At 36.5% G+C, this 18,178-nt stretch overlaps 1 protein-coding gene and 1 long non-coding RNA gene across 5 annotated transcripts; one reads left to right on the top strand and one right to left on the bottom strand.

Moving 5' to 3' along the window:
- The first annotated feature begins 271 nt into the window (after positions 1 to 271).
- On the top strand, positions 272 to 16,628 carry SERBP1 (SERPINE1 mRNA binding protein 1). 4 transcript variants are annotated; one of them, XM_082686444.1, is made up of 8 exons: positions 272 to 723; positions 4,638 to 4,788; positions 5,457 to 5,597; positions 5,728 to 5,799; positions 6,427 to 6,501; positions 9,312 to 9,489; positions 12,888 to 13,061; positions 14,406 to 16,628. In XM_082686444.1, the coding sequence occupies exons 1-8, from the start codon at positions 411 to 413 to the stop codon at positions 14,460 to 14,462; spliced, it is 1,161 nt and encodes a 386-aa protein (XP_082542570.1). In that variant the 5' UTR covers positions 272 to 410; the 3' UTR covers positions 14,463 to 16,628. The 4 variants fall into 4 exon arrangements, with proteins under 4 accessions (XP_082542570.1, XP_082542568.1, XP_082542569.1 ...); XM_082686442.1 differs by having other exon boundaries at positions 6,382 to 6,501; XM_082686443.1 differs by having other exon boundaries at positions 278 to 723; positions 5,710 to 5,799.
- LOC309842351 lies at positions 12,133 to 12,889 on the bottom strand. The gene is made up of 2 exons (XR_014299617.1): positions 12,621 to 12,889; positions 12,133 to 12,404 (listed from the first exon to the last, which is right to left on the bottom strand). It is a non-coding gene; the product is annotated as an uncharacterized lncRNA (long non-coding RNA).
- Positions 16,629 to 18,178: the final 1,550 nt, after the last annotated feature.

The following is an 18,178-nucleotide window of genomic DNA, read 5'->3' as shown; positions in this document are numbered from 1 at the left end:
TACGCGGTCACGTTCTCCTGTTTTCAGCGTAGCGTGAGACCCAGAGAGTTTAAGGGTGGCAAGAGCAGGTGGCAGAACTCCGCCCACCATCGCGCTTCCCCGCCCTCAGCTCGCAAACTCCACGCCCTTATGAGGTCCCGCCTCTTAGGCGCGCGCGAAGAGTTGTCACGCCACGTATTCTGGGAATTGTAGTCTTGGCGCCGGAAACCGCCTCCAGAGAAGCGACTCTGGCCTACATACCCCATAGTGCCGTGCGGCGCTGGCCGCTCCCGGATGTGCGCCTGGCGCCGGAAGAGAAGACGGCCCCCCTCTCTCGGCCCGGCCATCTTGTGGGAAGAGCTGAAGCAGGCGCTCTTGGCTCGGCGCGGCCCGCTGCAATCCGTGGAGGAACGCGCCGCCGAGCCACCATCATGCCTGGGCACTTACAGGAAGGCTTCGGCTGCGTGGTCACCAACCGATTCGACCAGTTATTTGACGACGAATCGGACCCCTTTGAGGTGTTGAAGGCAGCAGAGAACAAGAAAAAAGAAGCCGGCGGGGGCGGCGTTGGGGGCCCTGGGGCCAAGAGCGCAGCTCAGGCCGCAGCCCAGACCAACTCCAACGCGGCAGGCAAACAGCTGCGTAAAGAGTCCCAGAAAGACCGCAAGAACCCGCTGCCCCCCAACGTTGGCGTGGTTGACAAGAAAGAGGAGACGCAGCCGCCCGTGGCGCTTAAGAAAGAAGGTAAAGCTGTGGTAGAAGGTGGGGGAGACCCGGGATGGAGGGAAAGAGCGAGGGGACTTAAGGCTATCACTTGCTTCTGGAGTTCCGAGGGTTCGCGGGAGACTTTGCCGCCGATTTCCTCAGGTTTTCCCCCACACCACAAAAGCTAGGTCCCGCGAAGGTGCTGGTAGCGTGGTAGCCCCAAGTTGAAACCACCTGCAAGGATCCTGGAGCCACCCCCTTCCCGCCTCAGTTCCTGAGAGGAGGGAGCGTGCTCCAGAGATAAGCTGCTCCTTGAGCGTGTTCGCGATCCTGGGAGATTGTTGTCTTCCCGCCGGATTCCGTGGCGGGCAAGCGCATGGACCGAGGTTCGGGGAGGCTGGCTACTTAGTGAAGCGTTTGTAGCTACGGGGAAGCGTGGGGTCCAGAGCTTCTTCCTGCTCAGAGCTCTCCCTGGCGTGCTGCTTTGAGGTGCGGTTGGCTTCTTCCCTGCCATCTTGTCCCACGATGGCGCGGAGTACCCAAGTGAAAAGCTGGGGATCGGAGTTTGCACCTGAGCTAGTTCTGGGTTCTGTGGAGTGAGCTACCGTTTCAGATGCCACATGTGCCTTATTGTCCGCCCCACATGCTTTCAACTATGAGAAACTACCAACTTGCTCAAGTGAATTAACCTTTTGAAAAGAGAAATTTGGTTACACTGTAGTAAGCAGAAGCGGGAATTCTGAACGAAGACTGGTTATTGCAGGAAATCCTGAGGCCCGTCCTCTCTCCCAACATCTCCGCTCCCTCCCCCTGCACTCAGTATTTCATGTGGTGGCCCAGCTTGGGCCTCGTGGTGAATTGAGTGCAGAGGCTGTCACAACTTCAGCCACAGCAGACCTCTTTTGAGTCTGTAACTTTTTCGCTACATGTGCGTGAAGCATGGTCAGGATTCATTGGCGGGTAATAGTTGCTACCAGAGGTCACTGTAAACTTCACAGGATTGTCTGGAGGTTGGTTTTTACATTTTCTTTCTGTTTGATCTTTTGTGGTGGATGAAAAAGCAAAACAGTTGAGGATAAAAAGTGTATGTAATCAGTAGCAAGTAGGTGTAGGACTTAAGCTATGGATCTTTAAAGTTGCCTTTTTATGTTGAAAGTTGGAATTACCTTTTACTAGCACGTGCTCCTGAAAGAAACTTGTTTCTCCTTAGTTTTAGTTGAATCCCGCAGCATTCAACTAATTATAAAAATCACAGCAATTGTGTTCGGTTTTGGCTTAGGATTTTTTTTTTTTTTTTTTAATACAGAGCTTCTGTAATGCTTGGAATGAAGAACCTATGTGGTAAATAAAACAAAAGCATTCTTGTGTTAAAATTACAGGTTGGGGAGAAGCACAACTTGGGAGTGCTGGAAAGCCTTTTATACATCGTTTAGACCAAATATCAATTCAGTCGTCTAGGTTTTAAAGCAGCCTGTAGCACAGTTGAATAATTAATTTCCTCGTTAAGGAACACAGGCCTGTATTACTGTTTTTGCTCAGGTTTACCTTCTTGATCTCGCTAATCCAAAAAAAGTGCATGAAAAAATTGAGTCTAATGTATACATCTAAAGTGTACCAGGTAGATGTGTTCACCCATTTTGAATGCTCAAACTGTGAAGCCTGGTTTAAACCCCTCAGTTGTTTTGATCATAAAGCCCAGCTTTAAGTAGGTAAGCTTTTGACCTGGAACCTAGTATTTTAAGTTGCAGTGGTAGGGAATTACTTCATAAATTTATAACCAGGACAGAGTTTACCATTCAGTATTCTTTCCTTGGGTAAACTTACATATTAGCTATCACCGTCTTCCTTAGATCACCAATTCATAGTACTGGTAACCTTAAATTGCATAAAACATAAGCTTATAAATACAGGAAAAAGTTGAGTGAAAAAGATTTTGTTTTTATATTCTACTACCTGTCAGTTGATGTTTTGGGCATTGGAGACTGATAGACCTGTGAAAAGTCTCCCTACCTTCATGTAGTGGGAAGAATTGCTACCTGATTATGTGTTTTATGCCTTTGGATATAGGTGCTGGCAGATACTAGGCATATCTTAGATACATGTTTTTGGTAATATTATAGGAGTTTTGTGTCTTGTGTTTTGTCCATTTGAAGAATCTGAGAACTGACACCGCAGAACATCACTAATAGTGTAGCCTGAGATGTTTTAAAATTTTTTAGTTCAAAGCCTGGAATCTACTGAAAATCAAGTGACGTTTGCAAGTACAGGTAAATAGATGAAGAGAAACTTGAATTTTTAAATGTCAGCCATTGGGTGAGTTTATTTAGTAAATTTTTTATGTTTTCTAAGCATAATAATGGATATTGGGTGGGGAAGGAAGCCATTGTTCATTCGGGTGTGTTTGGCTTGGATATTACGATTATAAGGACTGGTCCCATAGCTCCACCCCAGTACACTATACCTGTGACAACATTTGTTTAAGATGCCTTAAGATCTTACATTTATGGGCTGTCCTGAGAGTTTATGTGGAGTGGACCTTAAAATTTCATTTAAGAGTTTGATATTTATTATTTGACTTTAGTTATAAGCATTTGAATGATGGGGTGTATCCTGATGGTCACTTTCTTAGAACCAGTGATCAGCTTAAGATCTTGTTATAAAACTAATTCCTCAGCCTTTTTTTTTTTCTTTGTCAGAAATTATGGTTTGGGAGTTAGAGCATACCTGAAATTTTCCAGTCATGAATTTATCTACTTATCCTTGAGGCCAGTAATGTATACTGGTTACTTTTGTGACACTAACAGGAAAGAAGTAATACTGGGGGAAGTCACTAAATACTTCAGCCATCACTTAGTGCAACAAGTTTCTATTTCCTTTTTTTAAAATTTTTTTTAAAAGGTTATTTATTTATTTATTTGACAGAGATCATAAGTAGACAGAGAGGCAGGCAGAGAGAGAGGAGGAAGCAGCCTCCCTGCCTAGCAGAGAGTGGGATGTGGGGCTTGATCCCAGGACCCTGGGATCATGAGCTGGAACCCACTGAGCCACCCAGGCGCCCCACAAGTTTCTATTTCTTAAATAGAAAAAAATAGTTTTTCTATTTAAGGAAATAGAAAAAAATAGTTTTTAAAGGGGTATGTGTGTTTGTGGGGAGGGGATTTAAAGATTTGGAAACAAAGATATTTGTTAAGGCAAAAAAAAAAAAAGCTCTCCATTTATAATAAAACAACTGGACTATTTCCTAGTGGTTGCATAGCAGTATTTTTTTTTTTAATCTGTGTGTATGGATATGGATGGATACATAGGTGAATATATACTAATACAAGAAAATAGTACTCTTCTGGTTAATTAGTTGTTTGAAACTGTGGAGATGTAATCCTCAATGCTGTTTGTTTTCCTTTCAGTTTTTCAATTTATAGAACTGTCACTCTTTTTACTCTGCTGGAGTTCTGTTTTCTCCAGATCATTTAAAATAGTGGTTCTCACTGTTTTTCTGAGGGCCCTTCTTTGGTGAGTGTGTTGATTTGCTTGGGTATTATTAATGAGTGGCTACTGGTGTTAATCTCTTTTGGTATCTTTAAAGCCAGAATGTATCATGACTAAAATTTCTCAAAAGTTAGAATTTTAAATTAAGAGACTGGCATCTTGAAACCCGAGAGAAATGATGGTTACTCAGATAACTTTCAATTTGGTTATAGAGACTGCTTGGTGGGGGAGGCATAATTATGCAAGCTACACAGAAGTTTGAAACAAGTTTATGGTCTTTTTAGGAATTTCTCAGGTACTTTGTTATACTTTTTAGAGATGGCATAGTTTTGGCCTTTTTCAGCTGCAGGTGCTAGTTACTGGACTGAAAAAAACTAGCTTTTTTTTTTCTTTTTGGTCTTCAATAGTCTGCCATTTTTTTTGTGTTGCAAAAATAATTTGCTTATGCAGGTTATTTATCATTTCAGGAATAAGACGTGTTGGAAGAAGACCTGATCAACAGCTGCAAGGTGAAGGGAAAATAATTGATAGGAGACCAGAAAGGCGACCACCTCGTGAACGACGATTTGAAAAGCCACTTGAAGAAAAGGGTGAAGGAGGAGAATTTTCAGTTGATAGGCAAGATTTTTAAAAATCTCTTCATGTTTTGTCAGTTTAAGAGAGTCATATTTTAATACAAATCTATAAATTGGGCGTAATTTGCCAGGTAGCAATGTGGCTGGTACGTTTATCAGTTTTTCAAGAAATACCTAAGTGTATTCATTGTTCTACTGTGAACATTTTCGTAACAATTTTTAGTGTGCAGTCTTGGATTTCTGGTAATGGAACACTTCAGTTGAATTGATGGACAGTTTCTTTTCCTTGGTATCCCCAGATGTTAGCAGAAAAGTCCTGTTGGGTAATTGTTTATAGCAAAACAGATTACTCATATTATCGTGTTAGATGTGTTACGCATGTTAGATGTGTTCATTTTAATTTCGAAGTGTGTTGGTGAGGTGTAATGGTTTTACTGGATTATAATATGAATAATCATGAAAAAAGTACAGGCACTAGTAGTAAACTTTTAGAGAAGGCAAAAATAATTTTCCTATTTGGGGGGAGCTTCCCAGTTCTGATTCTTGGTTCGAAGTAGACTGTTTCTGAATTTTCTAAAACCTGTGTTTAATGAACCATTGGGTTATTAGCCAATAAATATGTTTCTACATTTGAGCCTTTGGATGCATTCCATTCCCCCTTTGTTTTTTCTGGAAACCTTGGAAATATACGATATTTTTTATTTGTTGCAGACCGATTATTGATCGGCCCATCCGAGGCCGTGGTGGTCTTGGAAGAGGTCGAGGAGGCCGTGGACGTGGAATGGGCCGAGGAGATGGATTTGATTCTCGTGGCAAACGTGAATTTGACAGGCATAGTGGAAGTGATAGATCGTAAGTCTTATATTGGTTTTTATTGTAGTTTTACATGTGATTCTACTTCTTTAATATAACAAAATTTGCATTTCTAGAATTAAAGAGTATTATGTTAACTCAGTTTTGTTAGTTCTTTTTCACATTACAGTGGCCTGAAGCATGAGGATAAACGTGGAGGTAGCGGATCTCACAACTGGGGAACTGTCAAAGATGAATTAACGTTGGTATTCTGATTTTTTAAAATAAATAATATTTAAATACGATTGATTTTTATGCTTTATTAGAGTTTTGTCCGTAACTATTATATTTTAACTTATCTGTAGGACATTAACAGGTGCTCTCAGAGCTACTCCTTAAAATAGCGTGTTGGATAGGTTTGAGTACAGTATGTCACATGACCGATTTTTCTATATTTAAATAAATGTGATGTTAGTTTTTCTTTCCATACAGCTATGTAACTTTTCCTGAAACTTTACATTTTAGTTATTTGGGTATACTCATTTTCTGTGTGTCTTTAATAGTTCCTGTTATAGCTATTGACCCTTGTGGTCATTAAAAATTTGACAGCCTGGTGATGTTTGTCTTAAAGCAAGCTACTCTTTCCTGCTACGTTTTGAGTAAAGTACTTGAACTATAAACTTGGATCAGTATGCATTTTTAAATTATTTTTTCTTAGAGGTCTACTGGGAAGTAAATTTAGTAAGAAAAGACTCAGAATGTGAAGATTTTTAAAATTGTATAAGAAATTCTTAAGCTACATGTAAATGGACCTAGATGCTTTTCTTTTTCTTTTTTTCCTTAGAGAGTCCCCAAAATACATTCAGAAACAAATATCTTATAATTGCAGTGACTTGGATCAATCTAATGTGACTGAGGAAACACCTGAAGGTGAAGAGCACCCAGTTGCAGACACTGAAAATAAGTAAGTGGTTTATGTATAGTGGTGATGCCACTGTACATAAGCATTGGAAGCAATTTGGGTTTCTACCGAGAAATAACATAGATGTATAATGCTGTTATTTGTATATGTGCTGCCGAAGCGAGCACTAATGCTGTTATTTTATGGCTTTTAACAGGAGACTTGTACAACAGTTCTTCAAATAGTATCTATTCAGAAGATTGCTCTACACATTCCTATATTGGGCTATAATGGCTTGAAAAATAGAAATGGTTATTTCTATTTAAAATTGTCATTGTTGTCTTTGAAAAGATAAGGAAAACGCGTATTTTAGTAATATCTGTTAACTTTAAGAACAAAAATTAACTATTTAACCTGAGAATGGAGAATAGTAATAAGATGTCCTGCATTTTATTTAGCTATTTGTTAGAGAAGTTGTGAATGCTTTTAATATTATTATAATGAATAATCTTGGTGATGATGGCTATCCAGAGGCATTGAATAGGTGGGAACTGGAAGCTAAAGTTGGGGGTTTCTAAAAATTAGACCGAATGATTGACATAAAAGGTAGTATTTAGAACACATAGTTCAAAGTACTTTGGACTCTTAACTATATAAATTTTATTCCAAAACTAGAAGATGTGACCATTTTAAAATATTTTGTCCATCTGAAGTTTTTTTTCTTTTTCCATCAACATAGAGTTGGAACATAGCATTATTGGCATGTTTTAAAATGTATGAGGACAGCAAGGGCCAGAATATGTTACTAATTAACTGGCTTTCTTAATACAGTTTTTCCATTTTCTGAATTTTTAGGTATAAGATTTGATTTTGAAGTTTTCATTCAGGGATGAAAGAATTTTAAGATAGAAATACTTTAATGCCTTCCTCTAGTATCTGTCAGCCCAAGCAGAAATTACATGCTGGTCATGTAGTATTGTGATGTAAAGACTTTTAACTAGGAATTATATAGGGTTTATAATTCTTAATCAGAGCATATTTAAATCGGGTGGTTTTCTGCTTTTTCTCCAAGGCTTGATCCTACAGTGAACCACTATTGGTAATTCTGTCATATTCCATAGGTTTGTTGGAAGAAGGAATGATAATTGATTTATAGTTAGAGTAAATAAAAACATATGGTATTAAGTGATGTTGAACTTGGGGTAATATGAAATTATAATTTTGAGTGGTAAACAATGAAATTATGGTGGGCGACTAAAATGAACCTTAATGTAACAGGAGTACTTGACAACATCCAACACAACTGTTCCTTTAATAAAGAGCCTATATTTAGATCACCTTAAGAGTGATTTGCAAAGATTATAAGTTTATCAGAGGAAATGATGTATTGACAGGACCCAGGAATGAAATTGCAGATATTTGGCCTAAAGAAGATTGAGATAATGACATTAGAGCAGTTTCTGGTCTTATTCTAGAGTAGAGAGAATCTGAATATAGCATTATATCTTGCATGTGGAAGTATAAATTTAAGAAGCACAAGCTGAACTTTGATTAATTCCCTTAATATGTAGTTCCCAGAACTTCTATTTTCTTCATTTGATCCTTACAACCTTTGAAGATAGGTATTGTGGTTTCATGACATGGTAAAAGTATGCCAAGTTCTATTCTTGGCTCTGTCATGACTTGGGAATAACTAGGACCTTTCCTTGATCCTTAGTTTTCTCATTTTTAAAGTGACAGAGTTGGACTTGATATTGATAGCCAAGATCTCATTAATTAAATGTAAACATGGTATAGGCAATTTTAAGATAAGATTTGTCAAACAGGAGTAGCATGGAAGAGAGATATTTGAGCTCTAAGGCTAACTGAATCACCTGCTATCTTTGGAAGGAAGCAGGGCTCCCAAAATAGCAAACAAGTTGTTTGGTGACCATTGCATGTGGAGATTAGACTAAAATAATAGATTCCTAGGCCTATGCTTTGTTTTTATAAAAAGGGAAAAGAATAATATATAACAGTTATATCCTGAGAATTTTATTTGGAAATAACTAATTTAGTATTAAGTATTGAAACTGTTGTGGAAGGTTCCAGTACTTGGAAAACCACCAGTCTCCTTCCCATACGCAGGCTGGTTTGAAAGTTTGGAGTATACAGGATTTTGGATTTATGGGAACTTTGCTTTTAAAATTGTTTTGCCATTAAGTGTTAGTTGATAAAGGAGAGAGGAACAGTTCTTTTATATTCTAGAGTATGAATTTTGGTTGCTCACGGGCATCCTAGATGACTGCCTCTATATTTGTTATAAGTTCTATATTGTGGGAAATTATAGAAATTAAAAGTGTTTTAAGAGAAGCTAGGTCAACTATTTTAATCACATAAGGGCACAGCATTTATTTATTTATTTATTTATTTGATGGAGAGAGTGGGAGAGGGAACACAAGCACATGCTGGAAAAGGAGAAGCAGGTTCCCCACTGAGCAGGGAGCCTGTTAAGGGGCTTGATGCTTGATACCAGGATTCTAGGATCGTGACCCAGGCGCCCCATGAATACAGTTTTAAAGCAGTATAGTTTTAAGAAATGTGTATTTTGGATCAAGACAGTTCAAGGTTGTTATTACTGATAGTTGATTTCATAGTTTATGAAGTTGAGTTGTATATTTCTGTTACCCATGCTTTCACTAATTGAAGAAGCACGGAATTTCTATCCTCCACCAAATTATGTGTTAACAGTTGGAAGACAGAAGACTGGTATCCTCTTGTCCTTGGATAAGCTCTAAAGATTACCAACAAGCCAAAATTTTCTTCTTCCTTATAATCATGTGTTACTATATTACCAGCCCCTTACCAACTATAAAACAAGTATGTTTTCACAGGGAGAATGAAGTTGAAGAAGTAAAGGAAGAGGGTCCAAAAGAAATGACTTTGGATGAGTGGAAAGCTATTCAAAATAAGGACCGGGCAAAAGTAGAATTTAATATCCGAAAACCAAATGAAGGTGCTGATGGGCAATGGAAGAAGGGATTTGTTCTTCATAAGTCAAAGAGTGAAGAGGTAAAATTACATTTTGTGGTGTTTGGAAATTCTCAGATGTGTATTGAATTGTATTTATACTACTTGTTTCAAAATATCACATGGTTAATCTTTATAAAAAATAAAAACTTTAAATAAGATCCTTGGGGGTAGATAAATTGTTCAAAAGGGAAAAAAAACTGTGTTACCATATATTTCAAGAAAGGTAGTCTTTCATTCAATCCAGAATATATTTAATGTGGTGGTTTTGTTTTTTCTAGAAAGCAGTCTGTTGTATATCATACAATTACTAGTGTTTTTGAAATAAGGTAGGTCTTTTCATGATGATATTTTTTAAAGTCCCGCCTTTGAATTATTTGAAAGGTAAGCATTTTCATGTGGTTTACCCAAACCTAAAAGAATGGCTTCATCAATGAAAACAGTTTTCAAACTTTGTCATTTATAGTGATCAAGACTTTTCAGTAAATGATGCTATCCTTTCTGAGGGCTGATGTCTTATAAGAACCAGCAGATTAATTTACTAGTGAAATATTTGAGAGACATGTTTCTGGTTTCTGATTTGATAACAGTCCCTTGGGCAGGTAGAGGAATGGCTCACTGCTATATTATTTAGGGCTTGTGCAAGTATGAGTTTTTAATCATAAAGTTAAATTGAAATTAAGGCAACCTGTAATAAGATTCAGTGAGATAATTGCATTTTAATTTTCTTAAATATTAGTGAAACAAACTTGGAACATTTTGAAATAAAATCAAGTTTGAAACAACTTTGACTCATAAAATAATATAAATGGGGACATTGCCTTAAGGGCCAAGTCCTGCGAGGGGAAAAATATTTGGCTTTATTTGATGTTTTTGCTTATTTTTTTTGTAATTCTTTCAGATAAAGTTGTGTATCTGGGTTAGAGTATTCCTGATTAAAGAAACCATGCAAGTTCATTTGGGGAGATTGTTAATTTGTACTGATGATTAAACTGCTTAATATGGGAAAGATTTACTTAGGTACCTTTGATAGAAATATCTGTAACTTTTTTGGGTCTTGACAGAACAGTCTCCAGAACAAGATGCTGCACAAAATACTGATATATTTTACATAATTCATTAGTTACCCTGAAGTCTCTTTATGCAGTTTGTAAAAATCAGATTACGTAGTCAGTTTTACATTGAGCTTTTCAGAAATAATAATTATATAAGATGATATATATAGAATTAGGAATTTTTGGAAATTAAAATGTGAAAGTGGTTGAGAATAACTGAAACTAGGATAATTTGTTATCAAGCCACCTTTTGTGTGGATTCATGTAGCCTTTGTGATGTGGCTACCTGTTCGGATCTGACCTTACCGGCATATATGGTCTGGTCTTTGTGTAGATCTTCAAGTTTGTTGTATATTTAAGGGCCCTTTTTCTTTTACATATCCTAATCCTCAAAACAATAAGTAGTAATTAGGGAAAATAAGAAACTTTAGAAATGGAAAATTGAATTATGGTGTTAATTGACAGGGCTGAAGCTAGAGCTCTTATTTCCTGATATCATTTCATTGCTCTAGAAGAAAAAGCAAAAACTATGCACATTTATTTGCTGCCTTAAAGAGATGTTCCCTGAACATCCAAATGTCCTCTGTATTACTGTAGTAAAAACTTTGAGGTGTTTCCGCAGTATAGTTTATCAACTAGGTTTTTTTGGTTCTGTGCTCTATAAACTTATAAAACGATTCTAATTAATGAATTGATACTGTTGCCTTGCAATAGCAAATGTTTAAAAATTAATTAGTATATATAATTGATTTCAATTTGCTAGTGGTTTTGTGGATTTACATTTAAACATTAATTTTAAATTGTTCTCTTAAGAAGAACCTTTTACTGCCTTTAAGTTGCCTAGCACTGAAGAATGACAATTAGTTTGGATAGTAGATGATTAAAGGGTTAAAAACATAGATATAAATACAAAATTTATATTGGTACTTTAAGGGATAGTTATTAACAGATGTAGTGTTACAAGATTTAGAAAGAACAAAATGTTTATTGTCCTTCAGAAAAGGATTATACCAGTATTTAGAAAAACTAAAACATACTTTAAAGTAGTGTAAGAAAAGTTATCAATTAGAAGAATTTAAAACCTATTCATCCCAAACATACAGGAAGAAATTAAGAATTCAGCTGCGTAAAATTGTCTGGCTTTGTTTTGTTTTGTTTTGTTTTTTACAGAGTGGGTGGTATACCTTATATATAAATACAAAGGAGGATTTGGATTTCACAGACATGTTGACTTTAAGGTTACCTGTCTATATTTAAGACTTGCATTTTTTGTGCTTGGCTTTTCAAGGCTCCTTGATATAAAGTTAAAAACATTTCACTTGAGTCTGTCATTTTCCAGTTTATAGGAAAGAACACAGAGTAGTTGTACATGAACCGAAAAGCATTCTGAGAAGTTTATACCTAATTTTCCCAAGTAATACTTGGGAAGAGTACAGAGTGAGTTTTCTTTAAAACTTAAAAAGTGATTCAGTATTTAAAGGAAAAAAAAAAGTGAGTCAGTATTAATCATCAGTAGACACCTCCCATTCCATCTATCCATAGGTCTTCATCAAGGGTTCATATTGGAATCTACCTGACGGACACATTTAAAATGTACTTTCCCAAACCTCACTTCTTCTTCTTCTTCTTCTTTTTTTTTTTTTAAGATTTTATTTATTTATTTGACAGGCAGAGATCACAAGTAGGCAGAGAGGCAGGCAGAGAGAGAGGAAGAAGCAGGCTCCCTGCTGAGCAGAGAGCCCGATATGGGCTCGATCTCAGGACCCTGGGATCATGACCTGAGCTGAAGGCAGCGGCTTTAACCCACTGAGCCACCCAGGTGCCCCCAAACCTCACTTCTAAAGATTATGATTCAGTAGGTTTCAGATGGGGCCCAGCCACTTGTGTTGTTTGATTTTATACCTTTATTTTATTTTTTTTTTTTTAAGATTTTTTATTTATTTATTTGACAGAGAGAGATGACAAGCAGGCAGGCAGGCAGAGAGGGAGAGGAGGAAGCAGGCTCCCTGCTGAGCAGAGAGCCCGATGTGGGGCCCAATCCCAGGACCGTGGGATCATGACCTGAGCCGAAGGCAGCGGCTCAACCCGCTGAGCCACCCAGGCGCCCCGATTTTATACCTTTATTCAAGACTTGCCAGTATGAACTGTAGTTTATAAAGTTAAAAGTCAAAGGGTTCTTACTCTAAGATGACTATAGCTGATCCCTAAGCGTTACATATTAACTGTAGTGGCATTGGCATTTTTTAAAATTATCATTTGCTGATTTATTTGTTCACATGAAGTGCAGATTAGATTTTTAGTCTTTTTAAGAGAAAGTTCATTATTTAGAAATTTGCAGTGTTGTTTTCCTATAAATCATCCCATGGCCTGCTCTTAAATTCTTAGGCTCATGCTGAAGATTCAGTTATGGACCATCATTTCCGGAAGCCAGCAAATGATATAACGTCTCAGCTGGAGATCAATTTTGGAGACCTTGGCCGCCCAGGACGTGGTGGCAGGGGAGGACGAGGTGGCCGTGGGCGTGGTGGACGTCCAAACCGTGGCAGCAGAACCGACAAGGTAATTTTTAAGAATTCTTTCACTTTTTGAAGTAATTCGAGGACCTCTTTCGGTAAATGAGTGCCCTAGATCTTTTTGGGGATAGGATTAAAAGGGAAAGGAAATAGATATACCTTGAAGAAAATACATTTTAGGCTATATTTTTGCTTAAGGCACTTAATTGAACAGTGCTCCAGTAAAGTTACACTTATCACTGTTTACAGAGTATTTACCAGGTGTTTATTGAGTACTTACTAGGTGCTGGTCATGGTGCTGTGCTAGGTATTTTATGTATTGTGACATTTAATTGTTGTTAGTACATTGACATCTCCATTTTATAGAAGAGGAAATTGAGTTATAGGGAACCAAATAAACTTTTGGCTTTGGCTGAGGTCTACTTGAAATTCCAACTACTTTCTTTGCCTTGACTCTCCTGCTCTTTTAGTCTCAGGATAGCATTTGGGTCCATAATTGTGTGACACTAATTGGATGATTTTAGGCATGTATTTTTTCTTGATTTAAAAAAAACTTTTTTTAACTACAGTGTGAGAGCTGGTTCATTTTTGTCCTACTTTTATAATTTAATACCTTGTATCATGTGTATGACACAAAACAGGTTCTTAAATATTTTTATAGAAGCCCTAGTAATTGATAAATATGAATTCTGATCTGATACCAAAGTACATACTGTTAAGGACCAGATACTATTAAAGTATTAGCAGTAACTTCTGGGTTAGGTTAGTTCATTATCTCTTGTGGTTTGGCTAGGAAACAGTGATGTCCTCCTGAATTGTCAACACCTGATGAGGCAAATTGGGAACCTACGTGCTTGATTGAGTCTGTCAGTGTTTGATTATAGTGGTAGCTTAATACAGATTTTATGGTTGCCAATAATAATGGGGTGCTGACTTCTTTTTCTTCCTCTGAAAATCGGGTTTTTGAAAGGGTCTTTGTGTATGTAGATCTTTAAGTATGTTTTTGCTGTTACTCTTTGTAAGTAGGAGTTGGGTCCCTTTCTAGTATTGATGAGTGAATCATGTAATAGGTTTCTTAGCCTGCTTTCAAACTGAGGCCATTCTTATTTAGCAACTGAGGAGAATAAAATAGTAAGCAAAGAATCATATATATATATCCCATGTGGATCTCTTTATGTGATTTATTAGGAAACTAAACCCATGTTATTAAGGAATAGGTCTTGATAGACACTCAGGACAAAGCTTGTTGCAAATAATTACAGTCCTGTTCTGATCTGTAACAGTAAAGCTTTGACACATTTTTACTTAGTATTTTAGAGTTATGTGTGTAAATGTAGACATGGAAATCCAAGATTGGAGAATTGTTAATTTTGATTTCTTTCTTTTTCAGTCAAGTGCTTCTGCTCCTGATGTAGATGACCCTGAGGCATTCCCAGCTCTGGCGTAACTGGATGCCATAAGACAACCCTGGTTCCTTTGTGGACCCTCCCATCTGAGGTTTTGCATGCTTAAGGATCCCAAACGACTTAAGAATTTAAAAAAAAAAAAAAAGACTGTCATTCATACCATTCACACCTAAAGACTGAATTTTATCTGTTTTGAAAATGAACTTCTCTCGCTACACAGAAGTAACAATATGGTAGTCAGTTTTGTATTTAGAAATGTATTGGTAGCAGGGATGTTTTCATAATTTTCAGAGATTATGCATTCTTCATGAATACTTTTGTATTGCTGCTTGCAAATATGCATTTCCAAACTTGAAATATAGGTGTGAACAGTGTGTACCAGTTTAAAGCTTTCACTTCATTTGTGTTTTTTAATTAAGGATTTAGATGTTCTCCCAATTACAAACTGGTTTTAAATATTGGACATAATATCAGTTTTAATACCTGCTTTGCATTTTCACACATGGTCAGCTGGGTCATGTAAACTTTGATTTGTCAAATTTTATGCTGTGTGGAATACTAATACTACTTTATGTATTTTAACTTAGTTTTAATATTTTCATTTCTGGGGAAAATCTTTTTTCACTTCTCATGATAGCTGTTATATATGCTAAATCTTTATATACAGAAATATCAGTACTTGAACAAATTCAAAGCACATTGGTTTATTAACCCTTGCTCCTGCATGGTTCATTAGGTTCAAATTTATAATTGACACAATTTCAAGTATATTTACTTTTACAATGTGTGGCTTTCCCATTTTAAAAACCAGACTAGACACCTTATTGGTGGAAGTTTAAGCTACTTATTGTTGATACACATTCTACCAAGTGAAGTAGTTTCATGGGGGTTGGGTTTTTTCCCCCCTCCAAAGGGTGGGTGGAACAAGTTGATTTGGCTACTGCATAATATTTAAACTGTTATGTAAAATAAGCATCTAGCCACTCAGTATGATATGTGTGTATGGAAGGTCCCAAATCAAAATTGTACTTCCATAATCAACAACCCTTTAACCCTTCCTTTTTCTAAAGAAACCAAAGGGCACTGGTTTGTATGGTAAGATGGGGGAGTATGTTAATTTTTGGAATTTGGAAAGCAGACAGCTTTACTTTATAAGGTTGGAACAGCAGCACCGTCCATGAAATATAAACCAAAAATCTTACTGTTTCTGAATTTCCTATATTAATGTTAAGTTGGGTCTTGAGTTGATAGATAACTGTTCCACATAAAGTGATAAGTATTTTTTACCTCTTCCTCCATTAGAAAATTAGGTTAATGGGTTCCTTGAACAGGGGCATCACCACTTACTAAAACATAACATGGAGAATTATCAACAAACAGATTTTCTGGGATTTTTTTATTTTAATCTTATGCCACATTCATAAGTAAACAGGAAAGGAATTTTCATGTACAGTTTCAAAGATCTTCTGTAACTCAGTATTTTCTACCTGTGTATGGTAATGTCCAGTTTTGAAATATTGAAGATCTTAAATCATAAAATATCTCCTATTTAGCTGATTCATTCTCCCATTTACTTCTAAAAGAGAAATTGTACAGTACAAGAGTTATTCATTTGGATTAGATTTATTAATCTAGTTACCTGCTAGTTTGACGTCTTAGGGAGGAGGTAATTGGTTTTTAATGATGGATAAACTTTCGTGCTGGTGTTTGGATCTTATGATGCTGAGCATGTTCTGCACTGGTGCTAATGTCTAATATAATTTTATATTTACAAACATACCTGCTACCCAGAGGCAAGTATTAATTTAGTCCATATGGACTATTGACCCCTCTTGAGATTGCAACATACACGCTCTGAAATCATTGTGGTTAGACTTTTGAGTATCTTACCTTGTTTCTGGACATGTAACATGTATGTAAACCTTGATTTTTAGCAACATATAGAAAACACCTCCTATTAAAAACACATCACAAGTTCTACTTAGTGTCAGCCATTGCTGGCATTCTGTCACTAGAGAATACAGCAATATCTGGTATGTTGCAAGCTTTCAAGATAGCCTGAACTTTAAAAAGTTGGTCCATTAGTTGTATCTGATGGATGTAAATTTGCCTCCTAGTTCACTTTGTGTCAAGAGCTAAAACTGTGAACCTAACTTTCTCTTATTGGTGGGTAATAACTGAAAATAAAGATTTTATTTTCATGCTCACTTCTTAAAAGTCATGAAAACAATCAAATAGGAGCCCATTTATCGTCACGTGTTTTCTGACCTGTGTGTGTACCCCCAAGATAATGATCACGTTTCATTCCCCCCCGCCCCTTAGATTTAGATTTTGCCTTTGTGGGGTTTTAGTTAAACCAGGACATTGGATCACTTTTGGAAGGGATGAAACCTACAAAAATTAGAAAGTTGAATTTTTAACTTGTAAAATGAATTTAAAAAAAAAAAAAGAATTTCAAGGACTGACAAGGCAATTGGCATTTTTCTTAGCAGATCACATATGGAGTGTGAAGGTTAATCATACTGAATGCCTCTCTTTTTTTAAACACATGATAAAATACTAAAAATCCTTTAATACGTATCTTTAAATAATAGTGGTGGCTGATTTAATGTTCTAGTCAATATTTATCTTGATGCTTTTACATGGGAGTAATGCCAGAGTTGGTACTTAAGACATTTCCAGCTTGCATTGAAATAATTGGAATCTAGTTACTTTTTTAGTTTAGTTTTTGGAGACCTGTGTGGAATGAGGAAAGATTTTAAAATGTGCAATAGGCATTCTGTATCTAGTTTATTTACTCAGTTTTATTTTGAACATGTAAGCATGACACATAATCTCTAGGGTTGTAAATATATTTGGGGCTTATTTCAGGGCATGGGTTTGGAGGGAGAATATTAAGTACTCATTCTGATTTTATTATTTTTCTAGTTGCTAGAGGTGTTTGCACTGAAATAGAAAAATTTTATTGTGCCATTAGGGAGTTGCATACAAAGTGTAAATATTATGTATTGGATATTTAAACTATGGCATATTTAAGTATGCCTTTAGAGCACTAGTATTACGTGGAAGGAGCCAACAGGTATTAAAAGGTTTTAAAAAAACAAAAAAACCCGCAAGTGTGAAGCTACTGGAACCTGAATGATACTAACTACACGGTAAGATTATATCAGGTATATTAATGGTCATCTGTCCCAACTTGGATGCAGCTGGTATGCAAATTCTAGGGCTCTGAGGTATACTTAAACTGTACTTTCTAAAGAAAAGTAAGTTAATACTTAGATTTTAACCCATACATTTGTAATTTTGAAATTAACCTGTGTTGAGTGAGTAAAAACATAAAAGCCACATTTCCAAATCAGCTGGAAAAAGCCCAGAGTGTGATTAGTAGTACACTTTACAGAATGTTTAGTGACAAAGTTGTAAAATGATCTCTTAACCAAATTTTCAGACCTAGTAATTACTAAACTAATTTTTTGATGTGATTTGCAAAATTGTCAAAAGTTTTAGCATTTAGATTGTATTGACTGGCAGCTTTTAGAAATTTGGGTGGTCTCTTTTTGTTCAGCTTAGGTTTACCTTGGTCATGTTCTCTCACGTTGAAAAAATCCCACTTGAATTTTAGGTTAAATAGAGATGATGTACAAGGACTGATTGAAGTAAGCATGTTTCAGGCTTGGAGGAATTCATTAAATCAAGGAATATAAGGAAAGAAAAATTGTAACTAAAGGGTGAGAAGCTCAATTTCAGGAAATGATTA

The sequence above is a fragment of the Mustela nivalis genome (genome assembly GCF_964662115.1).
Source record: "Mustela nivalis genome assembly, chromosome: 10".
Classification (NCBI taxonomy): domain Eukaryota; kingdom Metazoa; phylum Chordata; class Mammalia; order Carnivora; family Mustelidae; genus Mustela; species Mustela nivalis.
This window is presented reverse-complemented; position numbering and strand designations above follow the sequence as displayed.

Coding starts and splice junctions, on each gene's coding strand:
- SERBP1 (XM_082686445.1), top strand. CDS start 411: ATGCCTGGGCACTTACAGGAAGGCTTCGGCTGCGTGGTCACCAACCGA. Junction 5,800..6,381: donor ACTGTCAAAGATGAATTAAC/GTTGGTATTCTG, acceptor TTTTTTCCTTAG/AGAGTCCCCAAAATACATTC. Junction 13,062..14,405: donor GTGGCAGCAGAACCGACAAG/GTAATTTTTAAG, acceptor TTTCTTTTTCAG/TCAAGTGCTTCTGCTCCTGA.